Consider the following 26497-nt stretch of genomic DNA (forward strand, 5'->3'; position numbering starts at 1 on the left):
TCAAGTCGAATCACATCTCCCACTTAAGTTTTCACCCTTTACACGCTAATATTTACGATAAGAAGATGGAAAACTAAAACATGTTGAGCAATTTCTGTTTTTTTTATCTCTTTAATAATATATACAGTCGACTCTCGATAATTCAAACGTTCGATAATTCGAAACTCTCGATAGTTCGAAGTATATCAGTAGTCCCTTGGAAAACTCTCACTATTTCGAATAAAAACAATACGATTTGGTACACTCGATAATTCGAAGTAAAATTCAAAGCTAGGTTGCGGTAATTCGAAGCTATATCCACTCCCCTACTACCAATTTTGAATGAACTCAGGCCTATCCCCGTGGATCGGAGCGAGACGCAGCGACTGACTTATGCTCCGTCGCATTCGCGCTGCAGGGCCGACAATTTTCGACCCGCCCGCGAGCGTAACTTATATGAAGAGTGAGCAAAACTTGTATGAAGCCTGAGCACGCGTGGATACAAACAAGTGCGAAGCCCTCAAAGAGCGCAATTCGCTCCATACAATTACACGCTCTCCACCGTACGGCAGTGCAGAGAGTGTACGCGAAGACCCCGCGAGAGCCTTAAATGGCCTGCTCTTGGTTGAGGCCTACGCTAGCGATCGCTAACGATGCATGCAAACGCATGTAGCTAGATATATATTGTACATTTAGCGCGCCATTCTCAAGCAAGAGCGCCGGTCTAGTGGTTAGCGTACACAGACCGGAGTTGGAGAGGTTGGGTTCGAATCCCGCTGTGTGCTCGAGGCATGAGGGTGTTGTAGAAGGCAGAAGAGAGAAGGGGGGGGCCCATCAGGGCTCTCCTCTTTTTCGTTTTTGCCGGCTTTGCTCCGAATGAATTATCCCGGTTTAACTGGACGATCGTTGAGAGAACCGTTGACAAAACCGGGACCCATTTTGTATGGAGAAATGTTCATTTTGTGTTGGATGGGTCAACTCGCAGCAATTCGAAGTTCTGAGCAAGTTGAAACGTAATAGAACGCGTCACATTGCGAGTGCCCTATAACACTCTGTTGAACAGGGACGAAGATTTTCGTCCGAATTAGACTACATGGTGTAGACGGGCAGACGGACATATTTGGGGCACACATGCTTTGTAGGAAGGTTCACAAGGAAAAGTGAAGAAAAAACAGTTAGCGAAAACGGTGGGTAAAGGCATAGCGTAAATCAATACACGCATACTTATTTCCAGTTCATAACTCAGCAACCGTAGCTGCATATTTCCTAACACTCTTGATAATTCGAACTCTCGATAAATCGAACTTTTTTCTGGGTCCCTCCAACTTCGAATTATCGAGAGTCGACTGTATGTATAAAATGTACCGATGATGGTTTTATGCAACATCAATTACACATATCATTGTGCTTTTAACCAATTTAACTATTCAAATAATGCATACTCGAGCGGTGCTTGATTTTGGTAACCACAATTATGAAGAAAAAAATCCCTTGTACACTGAACCAAATCTCATTGTCGCTAGTGTCCTTGTCAGGTTATACTGTTTGTGTTGTAAAATGCTTTAAAACCAACCATAAATCAACAAAACTGTAGCAGCTGGGTTGATAGTCACCTCTTTTTGAATTTACATATAATAAAAAAAGAAAACATGGACAAGAGGGACAGCAATATACAAGAGGTAGTTTTGGCTAGAAGATAAACCTAGTGTTGCCCAAATTAGGCAACTGTGTAATGAAATTATTCCAGTTCAACTGTATGAACGAATTCACTCTTTTAACCTCCCCAACAGTTCGCGAAACTTCGAAGGAAATCCACTTGGTATTTGGCTCAAGAAAAGGGAGCTGTTGTTGGTCAAATTTACAGGAAAATAAAACACATCGGAAGGACATACACCCTTACATTTTCGACCCTTCTTGTGCCATTGCGTGTTGGTGTAAATCTACGTCGATAATTATATGTGTAACCCCATTCTTGAAGTGCGAGTAACCGGAAGGAACAAAACCGTAAAGGCTGGAATCAGAGCAATTGTTTAATTATATTTCACCCTCGATTTTATGATTTCCATGTTGTGAGTTGGCATGGTTTGACGACGTGTTCCCATAGATTTATGGTTCAACCACGTGAAGCTATGGTTTGATCCAAATGAGAAGGATCTGCCCAAAATATATTTTCTTTCTTTCCTGTACATATAGAAAGTGTTTCGTCATCAATTTCAGCCGACTAAATTTATAAGAAGGCCTTTTGATTCAACTTCATTGGTATAGAACGTTGTTTTATATATCATACTCTATTATATTTAAACGAATAACAAATCGAAAACAAGACCATTGAAACCCACGGATGCATTGCTATGCGTGTTTTCAATATTCTCTGTAGCCAGAATACTTACTTGAATATACGTATAAATACTTACTTAAAAGCAAATTGGTAAACGAAAATCGAAAATAGAAAGATACAGAATGTTTCTGAATATTTCTGTCAATAAAGGATGTTGGTTGAATTGCGATTATAATATTTCCCAAACATGTTTTGGCAGAATCGAACAGAATCTGCTGACGAAAAAGTTTAGAAAGGTTCCTTTTTTGTACAAATCTGTCTGTGTATATCTCTATTTATATTTTTATTGCAAACATATTAACTTTCCCTTCTTAGTTGCGAACATGTTAACAAGGCTTAGCAAATAATTAGCAATGATCAATGTTTTGCGATACAATTTTTGAGCAGCAGTAAAAAATAGATTTTCTAAAATTAAATGCACTTTAGTTTTATTCTACTTCAAGCATTTCGTACAACTCATATATATTTTTTCCGACAATTTATGTTTATTAAATTAAATGTGTATTAATACTTGTTCTTCTTCTTGGCGTAACGAACGTCTTGCTCATGCCTGCCCGTTAACAGCATACTAGACTTTTTCTCTTTGTATACGTGCATAGTTAGTCCTGTCGTACAGGTATTAATTCTTGTTAATAAATCTGATTTATCCTGTTGCTCGAAATCAGCTAACTTATAAGCTGGACGACTGCAATATTTTCTCCAATTTTCCAATGTAAAAGAGAATTGTTCGGCTTCTTTGGCGAAAAATTAAAGTGAATAAAACAGGTATCCAATTAATCAAATGTATTGCTGCTCATTTCAACCCTTGCTAAGCGCACTAGGAACTGGTCCTTTCGCGTGACGGTAATACCGGTGACACAAATTAGCACCACGTCACACTTCCACACAACCAAAGGGTTTTACATTATTTGAAGCGACGTGTGTGATTAAAAGTTACCGTCATGAGAATTCAACTCCACAACAGGCTACAGCTTCGACGTAGTTCCATTTGCCTGCACTGTTTTCAGTAATGTTCAAAAGTACAGAGACGGCGCTGTTCTTCTTTTACTCTTAGGCTACCCTTACCTTAGGGACCATTTTAGACGAATACATTTCATTTCACCATCACGCTTCTCAGTTGCATTCCCGCTTAGCCCTACAGCAGGTCAGATCAGAGAGGTTCCAGTGTGTTTGGCTTTTCTGCACCTGTGACGACACCGGTAACATAACAGTGTGCAATAATGCGCTACCACCACCAGCAAAAGCCTCTAGTACACTGGAACAACCTGTGGAGGGCAGACCCTCGTGTGAATCCAATACACCACCCGGTAGTCCTCGCTTTCCTTTCTTAACCGAGCTTCGTTCCGGAGGCACCAGCGTCGTTCTTTGCTACAACCTTTGCCCGCCGTAACATATTCCTTATGATGTGTTAATACGTGTCACCCCTCGTTATGGTATGTTCCGTCTGCAAGACCGTTCGGATGCTGCACAGAAGTGGTCGGTACGGATGTCGTCAGTATGAGTGCTTCCTTGGTACATGGGCGCCCTCTTTTTCCAGTCTCGTTTGCTATGTGCTATTTTCCACTTCTGACTTGATTCTACTGAGCGTTGGTGGTGGACGCAGTTCCGTTCTGCTTCCACAACCAACGCCAACGAGCCGTTTCACTGCATGGGAAGGAGTCGTTAACTTGTACCCAACTAGGCAGAATCCTGGTCGTTTCCATCCTTTTTTTTAATCTTAATATTTGTACAAATATGACACCCAGTCATTGTTTTGCAAGTTCATTCGTTTAAAACGAATCATATTTGATAATTGATATCATCGGTAATTACCTTTTTTCAGTTGTGAAATTTTTGTTTATTGCCAGTCTATTCAACGTGATCCATCCACTGTTCAACCGTTAGCTCGAGGTTGATGATTTTATCTTGGTACTTATAGGTTAAAACGGCACAACAGCACCTCGTTTTTGTACTTCCATCATCACAGTTACTAGCCTTTCTATCCAAATTCTAGATACTCCCTAAGGTTGGCCACACTTTTACTCGAAACATATGACTGATGTTGTTATATGTGTAAGTAGTGTACTTGCTCGGATGGTAAAAACGAATGAATTGCAGCGTAAAATAATTACAACGGGTGGCGTTTTATTTTCCACGCTATACATTAGCAACAAGCTTTTATTTTGACGAACTACCAAACTTCTTTCACTGGAATTTTTCATAAGTGGGATTGGAATGTTTTGAAAATTCAAACCATAGATCGCACCCGTAATATGTGGTATGGTTTCATGTAAAATTTCAATAAATAATTTATTTTACTCAAATTCAAATTGTTTTATCAATATAATTACGACGATATTACACACTGGTTTTTTATTATAACTGAGAGGAATACATTTTCTATAGTGGGAATTGAATTAAAACTTATTCTTGGACAATTGAAAAATGTGGTGAACTTCCACTCCCACGATCTATCAAAGGTGCGAATCATACTAACTCCACTTAAGGAAAAAAGATCGAACACAGATTGAGTCACTTGCTGTCCTTATATCTCCACGCGGAAAAGTTTTTAATAGAAAGTAATTGAATAGTCATACCACAATCCTTTTTGGTAAATCGTTGTGAGAATCAACTTTTTCGTCATGGGAAAACTTTATGCAACGAAGAAGGTCAGATATGCCTTCAATATCTTAACAATATCTCCATTATAGCTGTGAGGAAAGCTAGCAAGCGGTCTTGACTCAATGTGGCAAGGCACATTGCATCTCTACAAGTGTATATAAAATATGTGAAATGATTATTTTAAAGACAAACACACAAAACATGTTTGACCAAGTTTTTAGTCCATCATTTTTCATAGAACGATTGTTTTTATTATCTTACTATTTATTGAGTTTGAGTAGATTTTTTCCTGACTGGAAAAATGTTATTTTGTTCACACGGATACCTTTTCGCAGGGTGGTTCAGGAAAAATGTTTACACAAGCAGTTTGTTATAATTTTTAGTAACCATGAGGGTCTTGTCTCTTTCATATCAAAACCGTAATATCTTCAGATAAATCCCCATACAACCCACTAGCTGCTTCGTTCAGGAACATTCTGTTATGGCTGGCGGTTAGCGTTTGTAAATATTTTTCGTCTACTTATTTTTTAACGTTATTTCAATCATTTTTTGTTTCCTGATGCCGAGCCGTCAGCCACATGCATAGTCTGCAACAAAAGACGCAGATATTACCACAAAATACTACTCTTCATTCAAACCCGTTGCTCAAGTTCTTTGTTCGTTTACCATTTCTCTGTTTTTGAACATGTACATTCAACTCGAAATCATATAATTTGATATCTTGTTCTTTTATTTCTCTTCCACAGGGCTTAGAATAGTAACTGAGAGTAAGATCTGCAACGAAAAAGATTCACTCGCATCACTCGCAGACCTGGACAGAGACAGAAGCTGCTGTTTAATACACAAAACGGGACAAAAGCAAGGAACCAAAAACTCGCGAATGTTTACATAACACACGAAGCAAATTTGGAAATACTCTGAAAGCCTAGAATGCCATTCGTAAGCTTTTGAGAGGATTGCTACCGAAAGTCGTAGCAGGGCTGTCGCTCGCAGCAGGACATAGCCAGGCGTCTATAGAAGACAAATCTAGAGTGTGTGGTAGTACCTTTCGTCTAAAGATTTTTGTTTGCTTGTTTGGCGGCTGGGGCACCGTCGTTGAAAACTCGGAAAATTGAAGCCCAAACGGAAAACAAACCCGAAATTTAAATCGAAAATCACTATGAAGGAACCGTTTGAAATTATGCCAGACCAGGAACACTATAGCCTTCGGTGGAATAACCACCAAAATCATATACTGCGTGCATTTGACACGCTGCTGCAGACCAAGACGCTAGTCGATGTGACGCTGGTGAGTGCAGAAACCAGCATACGGGCGCACAAAGTGGTCCTGTCCGCCTGCTCCCCTTTCTTTCAGCGGGTATTCTCCGAAACACCTTGCAAACATCCAGTGATTGTGCTAAAGGACTTTCGTGGATGGGTCGTTCAGGCGATCGTGGACTTTATGTACCGTGGAGAGATCAGTGTCCCGCAGGAGCGACTATCGGTGTTGATACAGGCAGGGGAATCGCTACAGGTACGTGGACTGGTCGATCATCCAGTAGCAGCCAACACACCGTCGCCAGCCCAATCGCCAGAAGACTTTAGCTTGCTGGATAGTTCACTCATCTCACCAACGTCCCCTTCGCCACCCTCGCCGAACTTTCGTTCCAACCATCAGCATTCCAACGTTGGTCAGCGTCACGAAAACAGTGCGCACCCGGCGACAGCAAATCTCCTGCCCACGAGCACTCCGAAGTTGCTTATGCCTCCACAGGTGTTTGCGGACCCATCAATTGGTCTCTCGAACGTCGATCCGTGTACCTCACCAATGCCTCGTCGCAAGCAGGCCCGGCCGCGGCGGCGCTCAGGGGATTGCGCACCACAGGACCTGAGCAGCAAGCCTTCGACACCGGCACCGCAGTCCGTCCATGACGACGAGGAAGACGACGGTGACGATGAGAAGGATGAAGACGTAGATCGGGGGCTGCACGATGATGGCGCGGATGAAGATGACATCGAAGAACTGGACGACGAAGACGACGACTTAAAGCGCATTTTGCACCGAAGTCAATCTGTGGACGAAAAACTGGCAACGATGGCATCGAAAGAAGATCTGACCGAGACCGCCTCCGATACTGTTAAAAAGATGGCGGGTAGTGACTCGAGGCGTTCACGGTCGTTACACAAATCTACTCCTCGTAAAGCTTCTTCTTGCCAGGACGTTGCAGCGCTGCCAAAGGAGGATCATCTCCAGCAACCAGCAACTTTTTCGCCCTCATTAATACCGGCATCCGATGGACCGGAAAATTTGTGCATGAAAAAAATCTCACTTAGCAGCACGGACACAAATGTCAACGCGATGCGCTGTCCTGAAGATCGAAGTGAACAACAAACGAGGTTATCGTCGGTCGAAGGTGCAGGAATCACCAATTTAAGTAACACTCCAGGTGGGAACCGTAGAATGAGCCGCGATGGTGCTCGTTCTTCCGATCCTAGCAAAGATTCCACACTTGCCGATACAAACAGTGGCGGGCCCAACCTCTCCACCCGAGGGCTGCTCTCGCTAAAGGATATTCGACATCTAAACCGTGCTGCACTGAACCGATCACTAGGTTCATTCTCTCCACCGCCATCCTTTTCCGCCTTCAACAGTAATCTACACTCAGCGATGGGTTTCATTCACCAACACCACCACAACGATTCGAAGCGCGTGAAGCTAGAGGATCGTGACGATGAGCGTCCGCTTCTGCACGATGATATGGAACCGCCGCACTTTTTAGATCACATGGATCTGGCACTTGGCACGCACCAGCATCCGCTTGCGCACCATTTGATGCAGCAACACCACCACCACCTGCAAAATTCTTCGCTGCAGCTACGTCCACCCACGGCCGATGGGGCCAACGATAACAACAACAGTGGCCACAAGCACAATAATAACAGTCACCATCATGGCAGTACGCCCTCGAACCATCATCACCAAGGAAGTAACCCCAGCAGTAAGCAGCATCATCACTCAGCCGGAGGTCCGGGAACTCCGAAGCACTCGTCCAGTGGAAGCGGTGCAGCCGGAGGCACGGGTAACAACACCTCCAGCAGTAGTAACAACAATAACCACCACAATCCAAATCACCCGCACCATCACCCGCAACATGTTGGCGGTCCGAAAGGATCCGCTAGCGGCAGTGGGCCGAAGGATTTTCTGCACAGCCCGACGCTAAATTTCCCGCCCTTTTTTAACCACTCGGAAGGACCTCCTAGGCCTCCGCATTCACCACTGCCCTTCCCGCACATGTCGTCGGTCTCCTCGCTGACCCTCACGCCACCACACAGTAAGTACCTTATAGCACTGCATTGTTGTATCAAAAAGATTCCATGATCAAAATGAGATTAAAAATTAAACAAATTAAAAATGTTCTTTTATTAAAACGGTGAAAAAACTATCCTTATACATTTATGAATTTAAATCAAAATGTTACAAATATTTTGAACACCACGTTGGTCATAACGTTTGCATTAACATAAATAGACAAATTTGCATCGGTGATAAGAAAAAAGTTGATGAAAAGAAAAAAAAAAGAAAAAAAACCAAGCAAATAGAATGAAGTCAAGTTACATCTTTTAAGTACTTATAAAAAATATTTCAACGGCCAGTAAGACGGTCTTACGGTCCATGGCCGGAACTTTAGCCATAGCCGACTAAACCAATCGTGTAAGGACGTTTTTCAGTTCTGTTGAGGCATTCATGACCAAATGCTACTCCATTTGGACTTTAAAATGTTGGAATATGTCCTACCTTGAAGTTTTGTAAATGTTTTTAGATTGGTTGTAGTTGAGAGGTATTAGGAGGGTCAGCAGTGTATCAATATCAATTATATTTGAGTCGTTCAATTTCTCCGATGCTTTTTGGGCATAATTTACTGTGGCCAGGTATGTCCAAACCATTGAATTGTACTATTTATGATGTTTTCTGATAAAGCTCCTTAATTTCTTCTCCATACGCCGGAAGTGTTGACAGGATGAACAGCGACTTTGTGCAAATTCTTCTTGCTGGTTTTCAGTCATGATATGACGTTTTATGGGAGTCAAGGGACCCTAAAACATTTTAAATATACTGTAACAAGCTTCAGAAGCAACATAAAGTACCAGGTTTTTTTTACTACTTGTCGCCGTCCGGCTTTAATAAATCTTTGGTCACGTGATCCGCGATAGAGCTAGATGTTTTAACATACACTCAAACGTAAATGGTTTAATGTTTTGGACACGGAGGTTTCAATTTCAATGATACAGTTATCAAACTTGTTCTAAAATCAAAAGAAATGATACTCTTTATTTTACTTTCAACAGAAAGTTACTAGCATTTTCCGTTTTCAGAGGAAAACTCGTTGAAATTTGTTTGTGCAAATTGTTTCATGAATTAAATTTTCATTTCCATACTTTTTGTTATTTGAATAATCCATATGACATCCTGACAATCAGATTCTGAATATTTTTCTGAAAATCAACTATTGTAACATTATTACTGATTGATTATTGTTTATGCTTACCGATTAGGAGCTTACTTGACTTTTTTATTCCCTTATGCAGTTTAAGAACTATGAATAATTTTCTTATGTTGAAAAGAGTGATATTTGTATGTTACATTGTTCAAACGTGATGTTTTTCTATTATGATACAACATCGAAAATTCATTTGCAGTTCTGAGCCACTTATAACAATCACTAATACGTCATGAACTGACAATATCAGAGACATGTTCAAAAATTCTTTCTTGTGAAATCTTATCCATAGTTTGAGTATCACACATACGAAAATGAGGTTGTCAAACCTCGTAAAATCAAGATACAATAATACTAGATAACTTAGTTAAAAGGGCACCCGTTTGAACACACTATCCAACAGAGTGAATTATAAACGGGAAAACCAGCAACATAAACTGTTCTGCTTCGACCCCGTTGACCTCTCTCCATTGGAAACGAAGGACCAGTCATAAACATAAAAATTAAGATATTTTCCCATTGTTTTCCACCGAATTTGGCGGTCTAGATTTACTAACGCCCGTTGGCACCCTGGCGATCAACAATGACCATATAAAAATACATATTTTACCATACACACTCGCACCCCGGTGTCGGGGCGTTCTTCTGCCCTACCCGAAAACTTGTACCACCAACGTTCACGTACGGGCGATGTGTTGGTTCACAGGTGCGCCAGCCATGGCCCGGATCTCTCTTCAATGATAATATCGTCAAAAGTGGCCCGTTCGCCGGTCCCAGCGTCTTCTTAGCGAAGAGCGCGCGTAATTAACGCACTGGAGCAAAGGTGTCGTTTTTTGGAACCGGTCCCGTTAGCCTTCTTTTTGTGTTCTCTATGTGACGTGAGACATTTTCCGAACGAACTTCAACTTACAAGGCGGTAAAGGTGGGAGGACTCCGGGGTCAGTTTCTACTTGACCAACGAAATGGGGTATGATTAGTGGGGGGAAAATCTCAACTATCTCCGGTGTGGGTGTCATTATTTTCCTTTGTTTTTGGATGATTCCCTCCTCGACCAGTCCAGAGGGCAGTGTACTCCGGACGGTGACGATTGTGTCGGGCGTTTTGTTTTCGATCTTTCTCCTAAGTATGTATGTATGTATGAGGGTACACATACATTAAAAACATACACTCCTCCCAACGGCCCCTGGAGAGAATTCACACGATTATTTTTCTTGAAGTCCGCTTCGATACCTGCCTGACGATAGGCTTTGACCGAAATGATACATCCAGCCAAGTGGAGAAACAGGTGGGCCAACTGATGGGGCTTTGGGAAATCTTTCAAAATTTCCGCGTACTGAAAGCGCGGATGGCGCGTGAATGTCCAAATACAGAAGGACAGATGAGACTCTCTCACAGCAGTCGGACTTCGGAGTGTTCATTCATTCTTTTTGGAAGTGGGGGAGTTGTTTTCATTTCGGGTGCCGTTTCGCAGGTTTTGGACTTTATAATGTATGTGAGATAGTGAACGTAGAGGTTGTGCATGACCTCAATGAAAAAATTAAACCAAATGATCTTTTATTACATACGACTTTTTATATCTTTTAGAGGCAATTAATGTCCATGCATCCCATGCGCAATGCCTAAATGCCGCAATGCTTAAATATAGAAAAGATTCATTGCGACTTTTCTACATCAAATCTAATACTTCAAATACACACTTTGATCGTATGTCCTATACTTAATACTTAATTTATTCGTTCCGCTCACCTTCCCTTACTTTTTTGCAGTGTTTGGATTGGATTCTCCCCTTGGACTGTTTCCTCCAGGAATGGATCCGGGAAAAATCTACAGTCCACTTATGGAAATGTCTGATCCCCGAAGCATGCATCACGACGGGCCACCATTCCTGAAGAAAAAAAGTAAGTCAATCCAAATGCTGTTTCCTATAGTAGTTCCTAAAATGTAACGATTTTATGAGTAGAAGCATAACGCGAAAACGGTGTGTCACAGATATGCATAATGTCTCAAGCAGTACAACGACAATATGCATAGTTACGCTTAGCTGCTAAATGCCCAAAAAAGTGTTAGGGTGTGGAATGGAGCGCGAAAGTAAAACATTAGAAAACAACATTGCTTAATGTGTCACAGTTACGCACCAATGAGCATAGACGTTCACTGGCGGACAGAAAGACGCAAGCGTCTCGACTGCAGGTGACAAGACATGTGTTGAATGGCGCATACAATGCAATTTCCATCAGTTCTGTTTCCGTTTGTCGTTTTAGTTTCTCCGTTTGCTCCCCTCATTTAGGAAAGTTACACCACGTATTGAGGGTTTTTCATCGAACATGTCACGCATGATCAACCGCATCTGATAGATCTAGTGAGTGATACGAAGCCCAGCAATCAAACAGAGTTACCAACAAACGAATGTGCGTCTTTTAGCCCGTAAAGAAGGCTTCCAGTGTGCTCCGGCCTTTAAGAGTATCACACCCTTTAGAATCTGATAAGAAGCTTCAAGTAGAGTGAATAAAATATGTAATAAAAAAACACCAGCTCAAGCCATTATTCCATTTTTATGTTTTACACAGGAAGGTGTTCGGCTATATGTGTGAATTTTCACACTTTTACCTTAGCCGTTCCATTTGTAAAAATTATCGTTTGCGATGCGAACGAAACTGTCTTTTTGGGATAGCATGTTTCCGGAATTAGCAAAGGAGAAAAATCTGATTTCCCACATTCAATGATAGTCGTGAAAATTGTATCAAACACGCATCCTGTTGCAAAAATCAATAAGTTCAAGGATTTTTTTTTATTTCTATTTTCACGGTACGGGCCGTATTTTAAAGTTCAAGGATCTTGTTTAAGTACAAAATATATGTGACCTTATTATGATTTTTTTATTTAAAAAAATTAAACACTTCATGAAATGCCTATTTTGTGATGTCTTAACAGATGTCATAACAACTATCTTTACCTTTTTTTTTTTATTAAACATTCTGAAAGACTGGGAATTCGAACTCAGAAACGTAATTTGTAGTATTTTCTCACTGTACCTTAAGATACGATACGTCTGAGTAATAATTAATCAAACACATACGGGACAATGACTCACTCATATGTGCAAGGAACGAGGAAAACCCCGTTTCTAGTTAAGAGTTTTTTTGAATAACAGTCAAAATTACATACATAAATTACAACAGTAACCTTCTGCACAACACATTTCCACCATCATCTGTTGAAGTGAATGTTTGAACGATTCCCATCAGAGTTGTTGTTACGTGTTTGTGATTACGGGAAGATTTTCCAAAAACCTCCATCGTTTCCATTGAATTCCCAGCTCACAGCACATATCACTCACTCTTATGCTCGTATCATCATCTTTGGTGGCATGTAGACGACTCCGTACATTGTTAATACTCCTACCTCGCGTTAGGGAAGTCGTGACGTCTTTGTAGCTGTGAATGGTAGCAATGGATGCGGATGTGAATAAAAAGTTCCTTTCAGCGATTTTCTGTGACTCTTATCCTCGCTTAACGATATGCAGATTTCAAAGAAAAACGTTTTTCTTTTTTTTGTCACCACAATTATTTAAAGGCATTCAAACATTTTCCCGAGACACACGAATAATCTTAAGCTTCGTTGCTTTTTCGTTTCTTATGGTTTGCGAACCGTGCATAGAGAGTTCAGCAAAGGACGTGGTGGTGCACCAATACCATTTCGGTTTCTGGATGCGAATGCGTTGTTTGCAGCGTCGTTTTGATGCAGTTCCTTCCTTTCTGCTGGTGTTTGGGAGCACGAGGGTTGTTTTATTTGTTGTGCCAAATTTTTAAATTTTCCACACGCAGACACACGTAATCGATTTTTCCAATTGTACACATTATTGCTGTTGTTTTTGGTGGATGTTCCGAAAAGGCGTCTCACTTGTAGAAAAGTGTGTTTGGGGGAGACCAGCCCGAGCTTCCTTCCCTACTTTGAGTTATAGTTGGTGCTTTTTTGCCTTTAGATACAGGCAATGTTGATTTGTTATTTTTAAAATTTCGATTAAACAATTTTGCTTCGTTGCCGTCGCTGACATCATTTCGTGTGCCTCTTGTTTTGCAATAACCGAGATCCCCTTGATAGGGTATTAGTTCCCCGACGAAGCCACGAGTTTGTTGTGTTCAACCAACCACCCTTACGATAGAGGAACGTGCCTATTTTACCAGCAAAACCACGAAAAAAATAATAAGACACGGTATTTTAGTCGAAAACAGTACACCTTATGGGACACAAAATGTTTTATGTGGTTTGTAAAAAAAACTACATGAATTGCATTCAAGTTGGTAACTATGTGAAAAACTCATCACAAACTATTTTGAAATATGTTAATTCAAAAACGGTACGTCGTCCTGTAAAATTTTAGCTCGTTTTTATGTCACTCTTTTATTAATTATGATCAAGAGCTCATAAATGCTGTGGCTTTTATATATTAGTTTATGTAATACTGACGTCAGATTTTGTTGTTTAGTGATGTTCTGCTGATTGCTTGGTAATATATCAGGTGCTGCCACAGTTTTGATAAAACATCTAAATCTATGCAAGGATCAATATCTGTTTGATCGACAAACATATTTCCGCATCACATATTTAAACATCAAATATTTTAATGAACCCAAAACAAATGGTTACTTTAAAAATTATTTTGATTGATTTTAATTTTATTTTTACAGAAGCAAGAAGTTATCAAAATAAGCTATTATTTCGATAACCATTTTCCTATCATCATCGGGTTATCAGGTGAACAACGGTGAAAATGAACCATTCAAATAAGAAAAAGCATATGAACCGAATCAAAAGCAGTGTCGCAAACATGGTTTACATCATTCTTTCGGTAACATTTATTCAGAAATCGATAATATTTTAAAAGCAAACATCACGTCGAAACTTTATGTCGGCGCATTGCGCTTTTCACCTGTCAATTCAAAACGGACCTACCTTAAGCCCAATGATGACGAATATTTGATGTGTTCCCTACATAGCCCCCTCAATCGCCCACAATAAAATACAATCGTGCTGCTTCACGAAACATCCAATGTAGTAAATACTAAAGGAGGAAACTGACAATTCCAGTCTTTTTAAGTTGCCGTAGAGGTTGTTCAATATGCTTTGTTGTCCTTTTCTTCATTTATTTTGTTGAATTCAACTGGCCACTGTGAGCAACCCATTATTTAAATTGGTTGCTTCGGCCTACAGACCAGTAGACTATCAACGATGAACCCTTTTTCCGTGTCAAAAATCTAGAATTAATTTGAGGTATTTTCTACTCCTGGAACATTTTACTGCGCTCTTTTGTGTCAGCGCCATAGTTTCTAATCAGCAATGTATTTTGGCTACATGCAAATGACAACGGTGCTATATGACGTAGCATTTTGGTTTCGCTTAGTTTTGAGTTGATGGCAGTTTTGGGCTATCAGTATTTGACACTAAAATCTGATTTATTTTGTTTGTCGATGGTATGCCTAAAGTTCACGTGATGGTAATATTTTTTTCAATTATAAAAAAATTTAGGAGATTTTTAGGTTAAATTACAAAATGAATACATTTTTTTGAGTATTATGAAACAAAGACTTTAATTTTGATGAGGATGAAAATATTCTCACTTCATGCATTAAGATATTTTTGACTTTGATGATGGCTTTGAGTTCTTATAGATGTAAGATATACCATCAATGCAAGTCACTAGAACATATTGAGATGTATATTTAATAATCGAAATTTTATATCATCGACAAAACATACGGTTACATTGCTCTGTTCCTCTAAACACCGAAAAAATTTAAATTCAAATTTTTTCTCATGATAGAACATATTATTGCGTAGCAGATCTGCTAATTATTAGGACTAAGTCATGGTTTTTGTACCACAACGTTAACCAGTGACTAAGGATAGCGGATAGGCGGGCACAAGATAGTGGTTGCACAACAGAGACAGCAACTAAAAAACCTCACCCTCAAGTGAGGAGCTGAATTCTGAACGTGATCAGTCCAACCAAGTGCGATTTGCTGGGGTTCTCCTTGGACAACTAAATCATTGATCATGTGAATCAAATCTCAGACACAGAAAAACTCAAACCACATATCGTTAAAGCTCACCACATTCTGATCGTAGGTAACCAATGTTCTGGAGTTCGATGAAGAGAAAACAGCATAAATTTAGCGCTTTCGAAAATAACCTTGCAGTGTCGTGAAAAGCACAGTTTATGTCATAGCGATTTGTTTACTTCTGGCTATCGAAATCGTCACCCCAAAACATTAAGTCGAAGGCCACCGCTTCAGCAGCTGCGTTTGGTTTCTCTCTTTCCAAACGATGATGGTAACCAACCGCAATGACTTGTTTCAAACCAACCAGATCAACCATAGGTAATAGAATTAACCACCGAAAAGAGGAGGGTAGCCACAAGAATGCTGCCGGATGTAGTGTTACTCAAAGTAACAACGAACTCAACCGACGGCAAGCTAAGGTGACAAGCATATTCGTCCAGCCTATTTTGTACCACGGCATGCCGATACTGGATGGTAGATACTCGGCGGGATTAGAACAGGTTCGATGTCGAATGCAAAAGATGGAAAAAAGGAAGAATTAGAAACGCAACTTGAAACCCGCACGCATGTTCACAAAATATAACACTTTCGGCTTTAAGCGATAGACGATATTAGTCACTTGTCATTGCGCATCAAAATGATCTGCCATAAACCACCATCAACAGAGTTAAGAAAAAGTGTTTAACTTTTGAAGAGAACGGTTGGGTTATAGTATTAAAAGACGCAGATCACAACGATCTCCTACCGTCCTTGTGAATCTATTACCAAACGATTCAAGTAAAAAATAAAAAATAAAAAAGACGGACATGTAGCAGTCAACTGAACAGACAAAGCCTTCGTGGTAACTGGAACCGCTTCGGTTGGTTCCTTTCTAGTGGGTTTATACTCTAGAGGGGAGTAAACAAAGTCTTAAATCTACACTCATGTAGCAGATCTCTCGTTCACGTCGACTTCCCCAAGCTCCTGTCAGCCAACACTGGGAAAACGAAGTGATGTACTGTAATATCAACAAAACCGGTAATAAATCACATCAGCAAAGAATAAAACGATAATTTATTATCGCTTGCTTGTGACTGCTAGGTGTGGTATAAGAGGCAACCGTTTTGAAATGTTGTAAGCTCACCAAAAAGAAGAACTTTCCAAGTTCAAGAAGCGATGGTGATTCGCCTCTGAGTTTTCTATTTCCCAGGTGGGATATGATTCTATTTTACAGGCTCTCACTGATCTTCCGTGGTCCTAAAGCGTCGTGTGTTATATTGTTAACATATCAGTGCTACCATCGATGTTTTGCATTAGATTTCACTACAAAACTCCTTCTGGGAGAACACAGACTATTGTGTTGTGGCGGAATGTTTATTCTATGTTTAGCCTAATTTTATTTCTAATGTACATAATTTATGAGCGTTTATCTATGATCGACAAGTGTTTTCACAATGAAATGTTAGGTTCAGGACGAAATGATAAAATTGTATGTGTTTTAAATAATAATTATAAAAGGTTCCGCTTGAAAATAAGTGATTTAAAATTCGTAATAAGAAAACTTGACATGAGTTTAACAAAAAAAACTTGTAGTTTTTAGTGCCCATTTTTTTGAATGTTCTCTTTTTTATCAATCAAATCCATTTCCAAATTCATATTCGTCGCATACAGTCGATGATCCACGCATTGTTTACTATCCTCGTTTTCTGTGCACAGCTGCACATTTTAATCAATACATTTAATGCTCCCTGTGCCCTGTGACGTGCATAGTTCCCACGGTGCAATTTGTCGCCACTGCGGCTCCAGCATAGATCGGAAGGTTGGACAGAATTTTGGGAACAAGTGAATAAAAAATGAAAATCTCTTCAATTTTCTCCCCACCGCGTAGAATGCGATAAAATTATTCATATCAAGTTTATCCCAATTTGATCATGACATATAATCATATTTTCCTCTGCTATGTTTGGCAAGTACGATAAAATACTCACCATGTTGAGAGGGGTATGATTCCTTTCTCTCATCTTCTTCCTATCTTTGCCCAAGCCTTATGTCTTATGTCACCGGTACCATCATAAGACGCTTACCGTGACAGCAGTCGCTTCTGTACAGCAATTGAGGGTGGTCGTTTTAGGGTGTGATGCTTTGTTAAACATGGGAGGAGGCGTTGGGAATACTGTAATATCTCCACATGAGCCCCATCGCGATTTTTCGCGCTATTAACGGCTGGTGATGGAAAATAAATGGGCCCTCCATGTGCCCATGTGCCGCGGTACACAGCTGATTAGGTGCGAGTTACGATATAAAACGATGTCGCTTCGCTAGGAAATATAGCTTCATCGGCATCCAAACATCAAATCTGCTTACCGGCAATGCTCTCAGCATAATTCGTCATCAAAACTGGAGCACAGGGGAACGCCAAGCACACAACCATACAATACGCCTGAACACGGTCATACCATACACTGCGGGTGGTAACACTGTTGCTTGCCATCCCTTCCACCTTGTCGTTGGAAATACGCACAAATCCTTCCTCCTCGCTAAGAAAAATGCAGTGAAACGGAGGGCTGAGTAAACATCAAAGAAATAAGCAGGCCAAATGATCGACTCGGGTTGCTCGTGCTCTTAAACGGTGCCTTTATCTCGCGTTGTATGAGATCAGCCCATCACCGCAGAAGAGGCAGGCCATGTTAGCAAAGGCGACGACGATGATGATGATGATGATGATGATAGGAGGTGTATCAAAATTGTATCGAATAAAGCAGAAAAAGTGTGGGGTTCGAGGAAAGAGATAAATGATTCAAATGAATCGAGATGACAATGTGGGAAATTATTAATCATCATCCTACCAAGAGCGTTAAACCAACCACCACAGGGGAAAGAAGCTAAGGCGCGAGATAATCCATGCGGCATCAATTTGATTTAAAGGTAAAGGGGGATGCAAGCAACACCACCGCAAACACGCACGACTTTACGGTTGCGAGGGCAAGATGATGGCAGGCGGACGGAGAAAGAGTTAAATTTCGATAAGATTCCGCCTGGATCATCCATATCCCGTGATTAGAAGTTCATCATTGCCGTCACAGGGAGATTCAACCCCGCTGACTCCACGTTGTCGAAACAATTTGAATCGGACTTTTCCGAAAGCATACCATACGTACCGACCCGGTCGAAGAACCCAGGAGTAGCAGTCTAGATTCAACACGTTGATCGATCGTTGTCCTCTGGACTGGCATGGGTGCGGTACCTAAAGATCAAAGCGTCCGTCATGGTTCGGTTCGATTGTTTTGGCGCAAATATGCTTCAACTAGCGATCACATAGTTTAGCTAGTATCTCGGCCGAGGGGACTATTCATTTTCTTTTCAATTGGTCTCTTTAGACTCTATTTGAAAACCAACTTGTTTGTGTTCAGTGAACCAGATTTGGAGATGACCAGATGACCAGAAAACTTCTCCGTATGTTGCAGCCATTTCATACTTGCGCCTGTCTGGTTTACATTCCTTCATTTGTATAAATCAAACCAGCATAATCATATTATCGTAATAGCCTAAATATGTACTTCAAGCATCAAAACTGCAATCAAAATCCGTGCAATACCACGTGCGATGCTTACTAGGAAAAGGGAAAGGGAAGGAAAAACATCTTAACGAAATAAAAACCATAGCTAAATAATACAATGAGATGCACATAGTTCACATCTACTGGAACCAACTGAACAACAAATTTCTCCTCCTATCAGCATCATCGGCGAGGTGAAGAGTAAAGATCCAAAAGAGCAAGACAAAGTTTGTGCCCATTTAAACGTGTCCACGAACAGCGGATGTGCGCATCATGATACGCTGCAAATTTCAAGCAAAAGTTTTCGGTCGTGCCAAAGCACCAACCGAGCAGTGGTCGACCAGTTGAAATAACCGAGGCGTAACTTGTGAAGCGGTTTCCATACACGTTTGTATGTGATCAAAGGCATTGCTTTATTTTTTATGTTTCATTCGAAAACGCTATTTAAATGCAGTCTATCCTGGGAGTTTCTTCCGGTGTCTCCAACCCTAAACGATGTGGTTGAACTTACACATGTGATTTAACTTGACAGCAAGTTTGGCTAGATTGAATGTCCATGGTGTGGAGTTTACACTGTGAACCGTTCTACGTTTCGTAATAGAGTTGTTAAACATTATTTGAAAGGGTACTGAATTCACCTGCATGGTTTTTACAACCAAGTTATAACCACTGAATCCCGTACGAAGGGACACTTGGCATAACTATGTTTCGAATCTACAGATAATCAAATGTCTCACGTTCAAGGAAATATAACTATCATGGATGAATGTATAGTATAAGAACAACAGTGCTGTAATACAATGGTTAATACCGCGTGTGCAGCCGATCCTTAATGTAGAGCAATGCAAAACACGAAAACGAACGACAAAAGCCACCGTGAGTGCATTATATTGGTTTCTACATGTTTTTGCTAAATCTCTCGGTTTCACCAGGGGATGTAAATATATTTTCTTAGACTTTTCCTTCTCTTTTCGTTATGCTTTGCGATCAGCAGTAGCAGGATGCGGATCGAATAGGAACAATCCTTTGGCTCCGTATGACTCCACTAGAAACTTTGCCGCCAACAATTGACTGTCGACCTTTTTACTTTCTGTTAGCACTGTTTTTCTTCAGCTCTTTTTTAGCGTCAGTGAAGGGTAGACAAACATGGTAAACAGACGTATTTGTTTTTTTTTTCACCCCCTTCTATGCTCGTTGCACAATTTATAGCAATTTGCTGTAAGCAAATAAACAAATGTGCCACGCCACAGTGGATTACTGGCTTTGGCTTCAATGGATGCATCGTAACGACAGAGCCATCGATAAAACCACCCGGTGAAAACGTAGAAGGAAAAAATGTACCAATAGATAACCGTCATCGCAAACGATCAAGATAAATCATCAATCAGTTCCGTGTGCTGATGGCGTTGCTGTGCGAATTGTTCGTTCAATCTTATTCCTGGTACACATAAGATGCACAGAACCAAAATCTTTGGCGGTGGGTGAAGGGCAATTTGAGGTGTATTTTGGGTGGTCCGGAGGGACGGGCGCTGCAGTCAACCGAGTGGGACGGATCAGCGATGCTCACAAACCCATAAAGTGCAGTGCATATGCAGAGTAAATGTGAGCAAAATGACTATCATTATCTGGCGATATGTTGGCGAGCTATGAACTATCCTTAATTTGAAAATTGTTCGGCTTAGTGTGCCCTTTCCATTGAATCGAGTACCGTCGAGATGCCCTGAAGGTGTTAAATGTGCCCAATCCCTAACAGATCCTTTCCGTTTACGCTGCCTCGTTCAAGTACAGTGCCGAGATTACGATATCTCCAAACCCTCGGGTTGCTCAAGCTTACGAGTACAGTGATCTTTTGGGTAGAAAATTGAGTAATTGAATGATTGTATCGGTCGAAGAGGAGCGACCAAGTATAATAACTCTATTGAAAAGAACACGTTTGACCGATCGATGGCGGTGGTATTCAAACAGTATTAGAGCATTGGCCCACATGAAAGGAGCAGCAATTGTTTTCACAAAGGTTAGGGTGATAAATTGCTGATAAAACTTAATATGCTACGAAACTAGTCGAGTAGTCAATAGTTAATAGGTCAATCACTATTTTTAACAACATGTCGATATGTTTCGATGTTGAAGTTCGTCATCTATATTAGTTTTTAATTTTTGCGAAAAAATACAACGAACCAAAATTATAATGTCAAATCAAAACTATATCTAATTGATACATAACTTTGGATAACACAAGCAATCGTTAGGAATGGTTTTTTCAAGTAATTAAATTTTCTCGTGTACATAAGCTTTTACTTAAAACAACTCAAACAGCTCACAATGATCAGTCTAAAAATCCTTTTCTTCAATTTAATTAAAATTACGGTTGCTTCCAATGTTTCTTTATTCTCGTATTGGATGTTACACCGAAAGAATCTATCAATCCGTTAATTCGACTCGCTTATAAACCCAATCATATGGACTCATTCATCGTATGGATCGAAACATCGCTTTGCCTATCGATTTTAGTCTTAGTTGATCCGGAAACGTTTACCGGTCGCAGTTCCGGCTGGTTGGGAGAGAAATACCCTAACACACAGGAAGAATGTAACAGTACTGCGTGCTAGGAGGAGGATTCGTTGATACGTCAATCAATTGCTGGAGACTCACTTAAACAACCGTTTCGTGAGGCGTTCGATTTTCCCATAATGTAGCACCAAGGCAAACTTACCTTTCGAAAGGCTTCATCTGGCTTTCAGAATCTCTATGTTGTTTGATCGCATGGCGCCAAAGTGTGATCCACAAGATCTTCCCCCTGCCAGCTGAGAGTCAATAGCAACGGAAAGCAACGGACCACAGAGAAGATAATAATACACCTTACCTTCCTGGCGATTGTCCGACTAAAAGAACGTTTTAGCATTATTCTCACCTACTTCCGTACATCTCACAGCCACAGACGTTGACTACCGTTTTTACCTTACTTCATTTGGATGAGTCGGTCCTTACTTGTACCATCGGACGACTCTTATGTTTCGGTTTGTTGGGCGTCAAGCACCTTTTCACGTTTTTTGTGTTTTTCTTAAATTGCCTTTCATCCGCGCGTCTCCTTTCGTATCATTCCGTGTTCCATGCTTCGGCTTTCGGCTGTCGGCAGAGTTTCCTTTGGGCTTTCTTATTCAATCTATTTCGTTTTCTTCAATCATTTCGATTAATTGCATATTTAGACATCACCACCGAATCAATCTTCACTCTACCAATCATGCCAGCCACTGGTTAGGTGTGTTGACTTATTGACGAAATGCGGAAAGATGTGGTCAGCAGCTGGGTCCAACTTTTTTTCGCAGCTGTCTGCGCAAAGTCTGTGTAATGAAATGAAATGAAAATACATCGTACATGAAACACTTTTGAACTTTTTCCATTTATGACAATAAAAATGCCAATTTCAAGCTGATTACTCCGTTGGTTTAAATTTTGAGTTCAAGTCTAGAACATATGGCTTCTGGACATGAAATTCTAGATGTATCACCCTATATATTCATATCAGATTGTATTATACAAAACTAATATGGTTGCCATTGTACAGAGCGAAACGCTTCACCCCTTGCAAAGCCTTCTCCAGTAATTCTTCGGAAGTAATGTGGTAATCGAATGTACGAAAAAATAAAACTCTGCAATGAGTAATGGATTAAGATGTAGTGCAACAGACAATTTCTGTGGTTGGAAACGATAATCATCGAATGATATGGCGGTGAAGGAGGCCATCATCAAACAGACGGATAGAGATTGGCAATCGAATGACGAAAAACTACAGCAATCCCAAGGCAGAAGAAAGATTTAATAAGAACTGGCAAAATATCCCGGGATCAGAAAGCCACCTAACGAAAGGATTGAGCGGAACGAAGCAAAAGATGAAATTGAAAGTAAAGGACTTTTATCTGGCTGTGCGGTTCACACGCTTGTTGAAAACATAAAAAAGATGAATCCAAAAGTCTCTGCTGGTACTATGTTACATGCATTCGAAAAACACAATAGTCAGTGCAGAAAAACTTGAAATATATATTGAAAAAACCAGGCTTGCACCTGGCGTTGGATGTTTGCACTGTATTTGGTTGAACGTGGATGTAATTACGAAAAGATAGAGTGAAAGAGAAACAGAGAGTGAAGAAATGCTTTGGCGCCTAGTCCTTACTTTAATTTTAGTGAGAGTAAGAGAAGATTAGTCATGTTTTTTTGCAAAAGAAGATCAGCGGGATGCTGGGTAATGTAATTTTTTAACCTGGACAAGAAGCAAAACTTACGAGCGACCAATCTAGAAGCAAAGAAGACTTCACTCATGCTTGGAGAGCCATGACTTTACTTGCAATCGTCGAGCATTCTCTCGGAAAGAAACGTAAAGGCGACACACCACCAGGTATTGAATGTTCTTCTTAGTATTACCTCTTCCATTTGTCGTTGTGGATGATGCCGCCTGACGATTGGACGATCTCTTTTCCATTGTTCCTTGTCGGGCTGTTTGGATACTGGATACCGTGTATGTGGACGCTTGAGCGCTAAACCGAAGCCGACGTGAGTGAAGGACGTAGGTTTTCTCACCTCAGAACGGAATTGAATTAAACGTAGCTTTTGAATGCCGCGGGTGAAGATTCATATCCGGTACACGCTTCGTCCCCCTTTATCGAAAAGTGCGATGAGCTCGATTTCCAGATGATGGCTGTGGGAATCACGACTTTGCTGTCCAAATCCTGTCAGTGGGCTCGTGAAAGATGCATACAATTCATTGGAAATTAGGTTAGCTCTTCTTTGCCCCATGCGCTTTGAGAAATGTGTAAAACTTATCCTACTCATCTAAGAGCACTTGAAATACTTATTTTCTCATTTCATTCTTTTGGAGCAGACACGTTTGAATATTCCATCGTATGCCCTAGTAGATATTTACCGTGTATTGTTTATTGAACGTGTATTGGAATGTTGTATCCTGTAAAATTGGAACGTGTAAAAGTTATGTTATGTTTATCATCATTATCATTATTATGTTTAACATTTCGGCTTCTCATTTTAACTAAACAATAAGTGAAAACACAATTCGAACCAATTCATCGAAGTTTGATATGATATTATACAATTCCCTCTATACAAATTGTCCCTTTCGGACATTTTTTGCATATGAAGCTAAAAGTCCCTTCTATTTTACATAGACTGGAGGTGATGTTTCTGAGCAAAAACAAATCTCTTGGTCGGTAAATAACGTTTAGAGATCTTGTAATAAATGTTAAAACTAATATTACCACAACTATTTGCAAATTATGCCTATGAAATTGTGTGCTACCCAGTTAGCCATATAACCTATATCTTATGAACATACAATTTCAAACAATCGTCTTGGATCTTAACAGCAAGAGCACTGTAGTTATGAATAGGGAAAATAATTTCCTTTTGCTGCACGATCATGCTGACAGTCTACATTATCAATAATAATACTTTTCACCCTTCACACATATCCCATTCGAACTAAATTGGTAGGCAAATCTTCAATTTGCGTTTTATTGAGAAGAGCAAAAATGCTAACAAGATGTGATGTTCCGCCCGCAGCAAGATCAAACCGGTCTGTCTGCACGATTGGGGCTGGCCCGAGGCCTGGTAGGGTTCCCAAAATATCGTCTATGAAGTGTTCACAAAATACATAGATAAACGAAAGTGCCAAGTCGCTAAAAGGCTCAAAAGGAATGATGCGAGTGGTGAACAAGTCATGATGATTCGGCGAATTCATACCTGCAGGAATGGTAACAGGCCGATCGATGCGCTTGAAGCTCGATTTTCGAGAGAAAGCCAGAACTGTCAGAGCAAGTCAATGCACAGCACAATTCGTTAGTGGCAACACCGTTTTCCTCGCCGATATAGTCAGTAAAAGTATTGGAATCTCTGGCATTACCTTACAACACCGATTTACCCTTCTCATAGAAAAGGTTATCACTTGTTCGAGCAATATCGAAAGACACATAGAGTTCATGCCGGGAAAAGCGCTAGTGGGAGAAAGTTAATCATAAGCATGGATGGCTGGCTGATGAAGTATCATCGAGATTAATTAATTGATCGGTATTGAACTTGTTTTCGTAATTGGACAAATGGACTACCTCCAAAGTGTCAGACGTACATCTCTCAATAGAAACGCTGTTAACCGTGCTACCAGCACAAACGGTAACCCGTGGGATCTACCGAATGGTTCCTGCTTGGTCACGACTTTTCTCTACCAGTAGTATCTAATCGACTGGATGGGTGGTACAGATCTCATGATCTAAAGATCGATGCCGACACCACCGATCTGATGGCGAACAGTGTTGTAGAAAAAAACAAAAATCAACGTAAGAAGAACCTAATGGTTCACTGTCCCGTAGATAGTATTTTTCTCCTATTTCTAATTTTTAAAGAAATGCCAAAAACTGTAGTGTTTCCATTTATCCTTATCGACACCTATTTCTAATATAATTTTTAAATAAATTTTTACCTTATTCTCCTGTACGTTTCAGTGAACCGACCAAAGGGGCAGCATTCGGCACCACGAGGCGGTCCTCCTAGATCTTGGACCAACGCAGAGCTAACTGAAGCTTTACAGCACGTATGGAACAAGAAGATGACCACCAGTCAAGCATCGCGGATCTTCGGCATTCCCTACAACTCGCTTCTTATGTACGTGCGAGGCAAGTATGGGAAAAGCTTAAAACTGGAGCAACTTAGGAAAGATTGCATCAGTGGACCACCAATCGAACTACTGCAGATGGGAGTCGGAAATAACAACAACAAGGATAAGAAAGAAGCAAAGGACAATGAACTGCATCATCTCCACTCAGCAAGTGGAACCGGTCAGGAAGGAAACAGTGCCCAGAACTGCGGAAACGGAGGAGGTGGCGGTAGTGGCGGTCATAGTTCCAGCGATCTACGAGGACCTAGATCAGCATCGTCGGAGCCGGAACTTCTATCAAGTCCTAATCCGTTGTTTAATCCATTTCCCGGAGGCTTCTATCCAGATTTTCCGGGAGGGTTCCCGGGACTTCCTCTGAGTATGCTTAATCTCCTGCCTCCAGAACGGCATCAGCCACACTCACTAACAATGGGCATCGAAGAAGACTGTAAAAGTGATCGTTCGAAGCAGTCAATGGATGAAGATTTTCCACAACCACTAGCTCTCAACCGACCCTCGTCGGACCAGCTAACGGACAGTCGTAGAGAGATATACCAGCAGAATGGGCAGGACTAATATTTAAGATTTGACGGCCTATTCCCCTCGGAAACCTGCGCTTAAAGCTGGATGAGGTCAGGACAAACGGAGTGATTTATATGTGAGGCTATGAATGTACTTTTACTGGAAGCAGCTGGCAGCACATTTTCGATAATACTTGTATTTCAATTTGATTTAAAAACTTGTTTGTATTAATTTCTCTTCAATGCGTTCGCTTCAAACAAGACCAATCTTTTTCACTATAATAGACTACATACCCCTTTTTTTACCTTTATAACATTTTCATTATCT

General features: G+C 40.6%; 1 protein-coding gene across 1 annotated transcript; it reads left to right on the plus strand.

The window, feature by feature from the left end:
* The first annotated feature begins 6077 nt into the window (after positions 1 to 6077).
* On the plus strand, positions 6078 to 26224 carry LOC131292879 (protein jim lovell). Its single transcript, XM_058320972.1, has 4 exons — positions 6078 to 8229; positions 11163 to 11298; positions 11544 to 11545; positions 25497 to 26224. Exons 1-4 carry the CDS (start codon positions 6078 to 6080, stop codon positions 26222 to 26224), a joined length of 3018 nt encoding a protein of 1005 aa, XP_058176955.1.
* Positions 26225 to 26497: the final 273 nt, after the last annotated feature.

This window comes from Anopheles ziemanni, unplaced genomic scaffold (genome assembly GCF_943734765.1).
Source record: "Anopheles ziemanni unplaced genomic scaffold, idAnoZiCoDA_A2_x.2 scaffold_12_ctg1, whole genome shotgun sequence".
NCBI lineage: Eukaryota > Metazoa > Arthropoda > Insecta > Diptera > Culicidae > Anopheles > Anopheles ziemanni.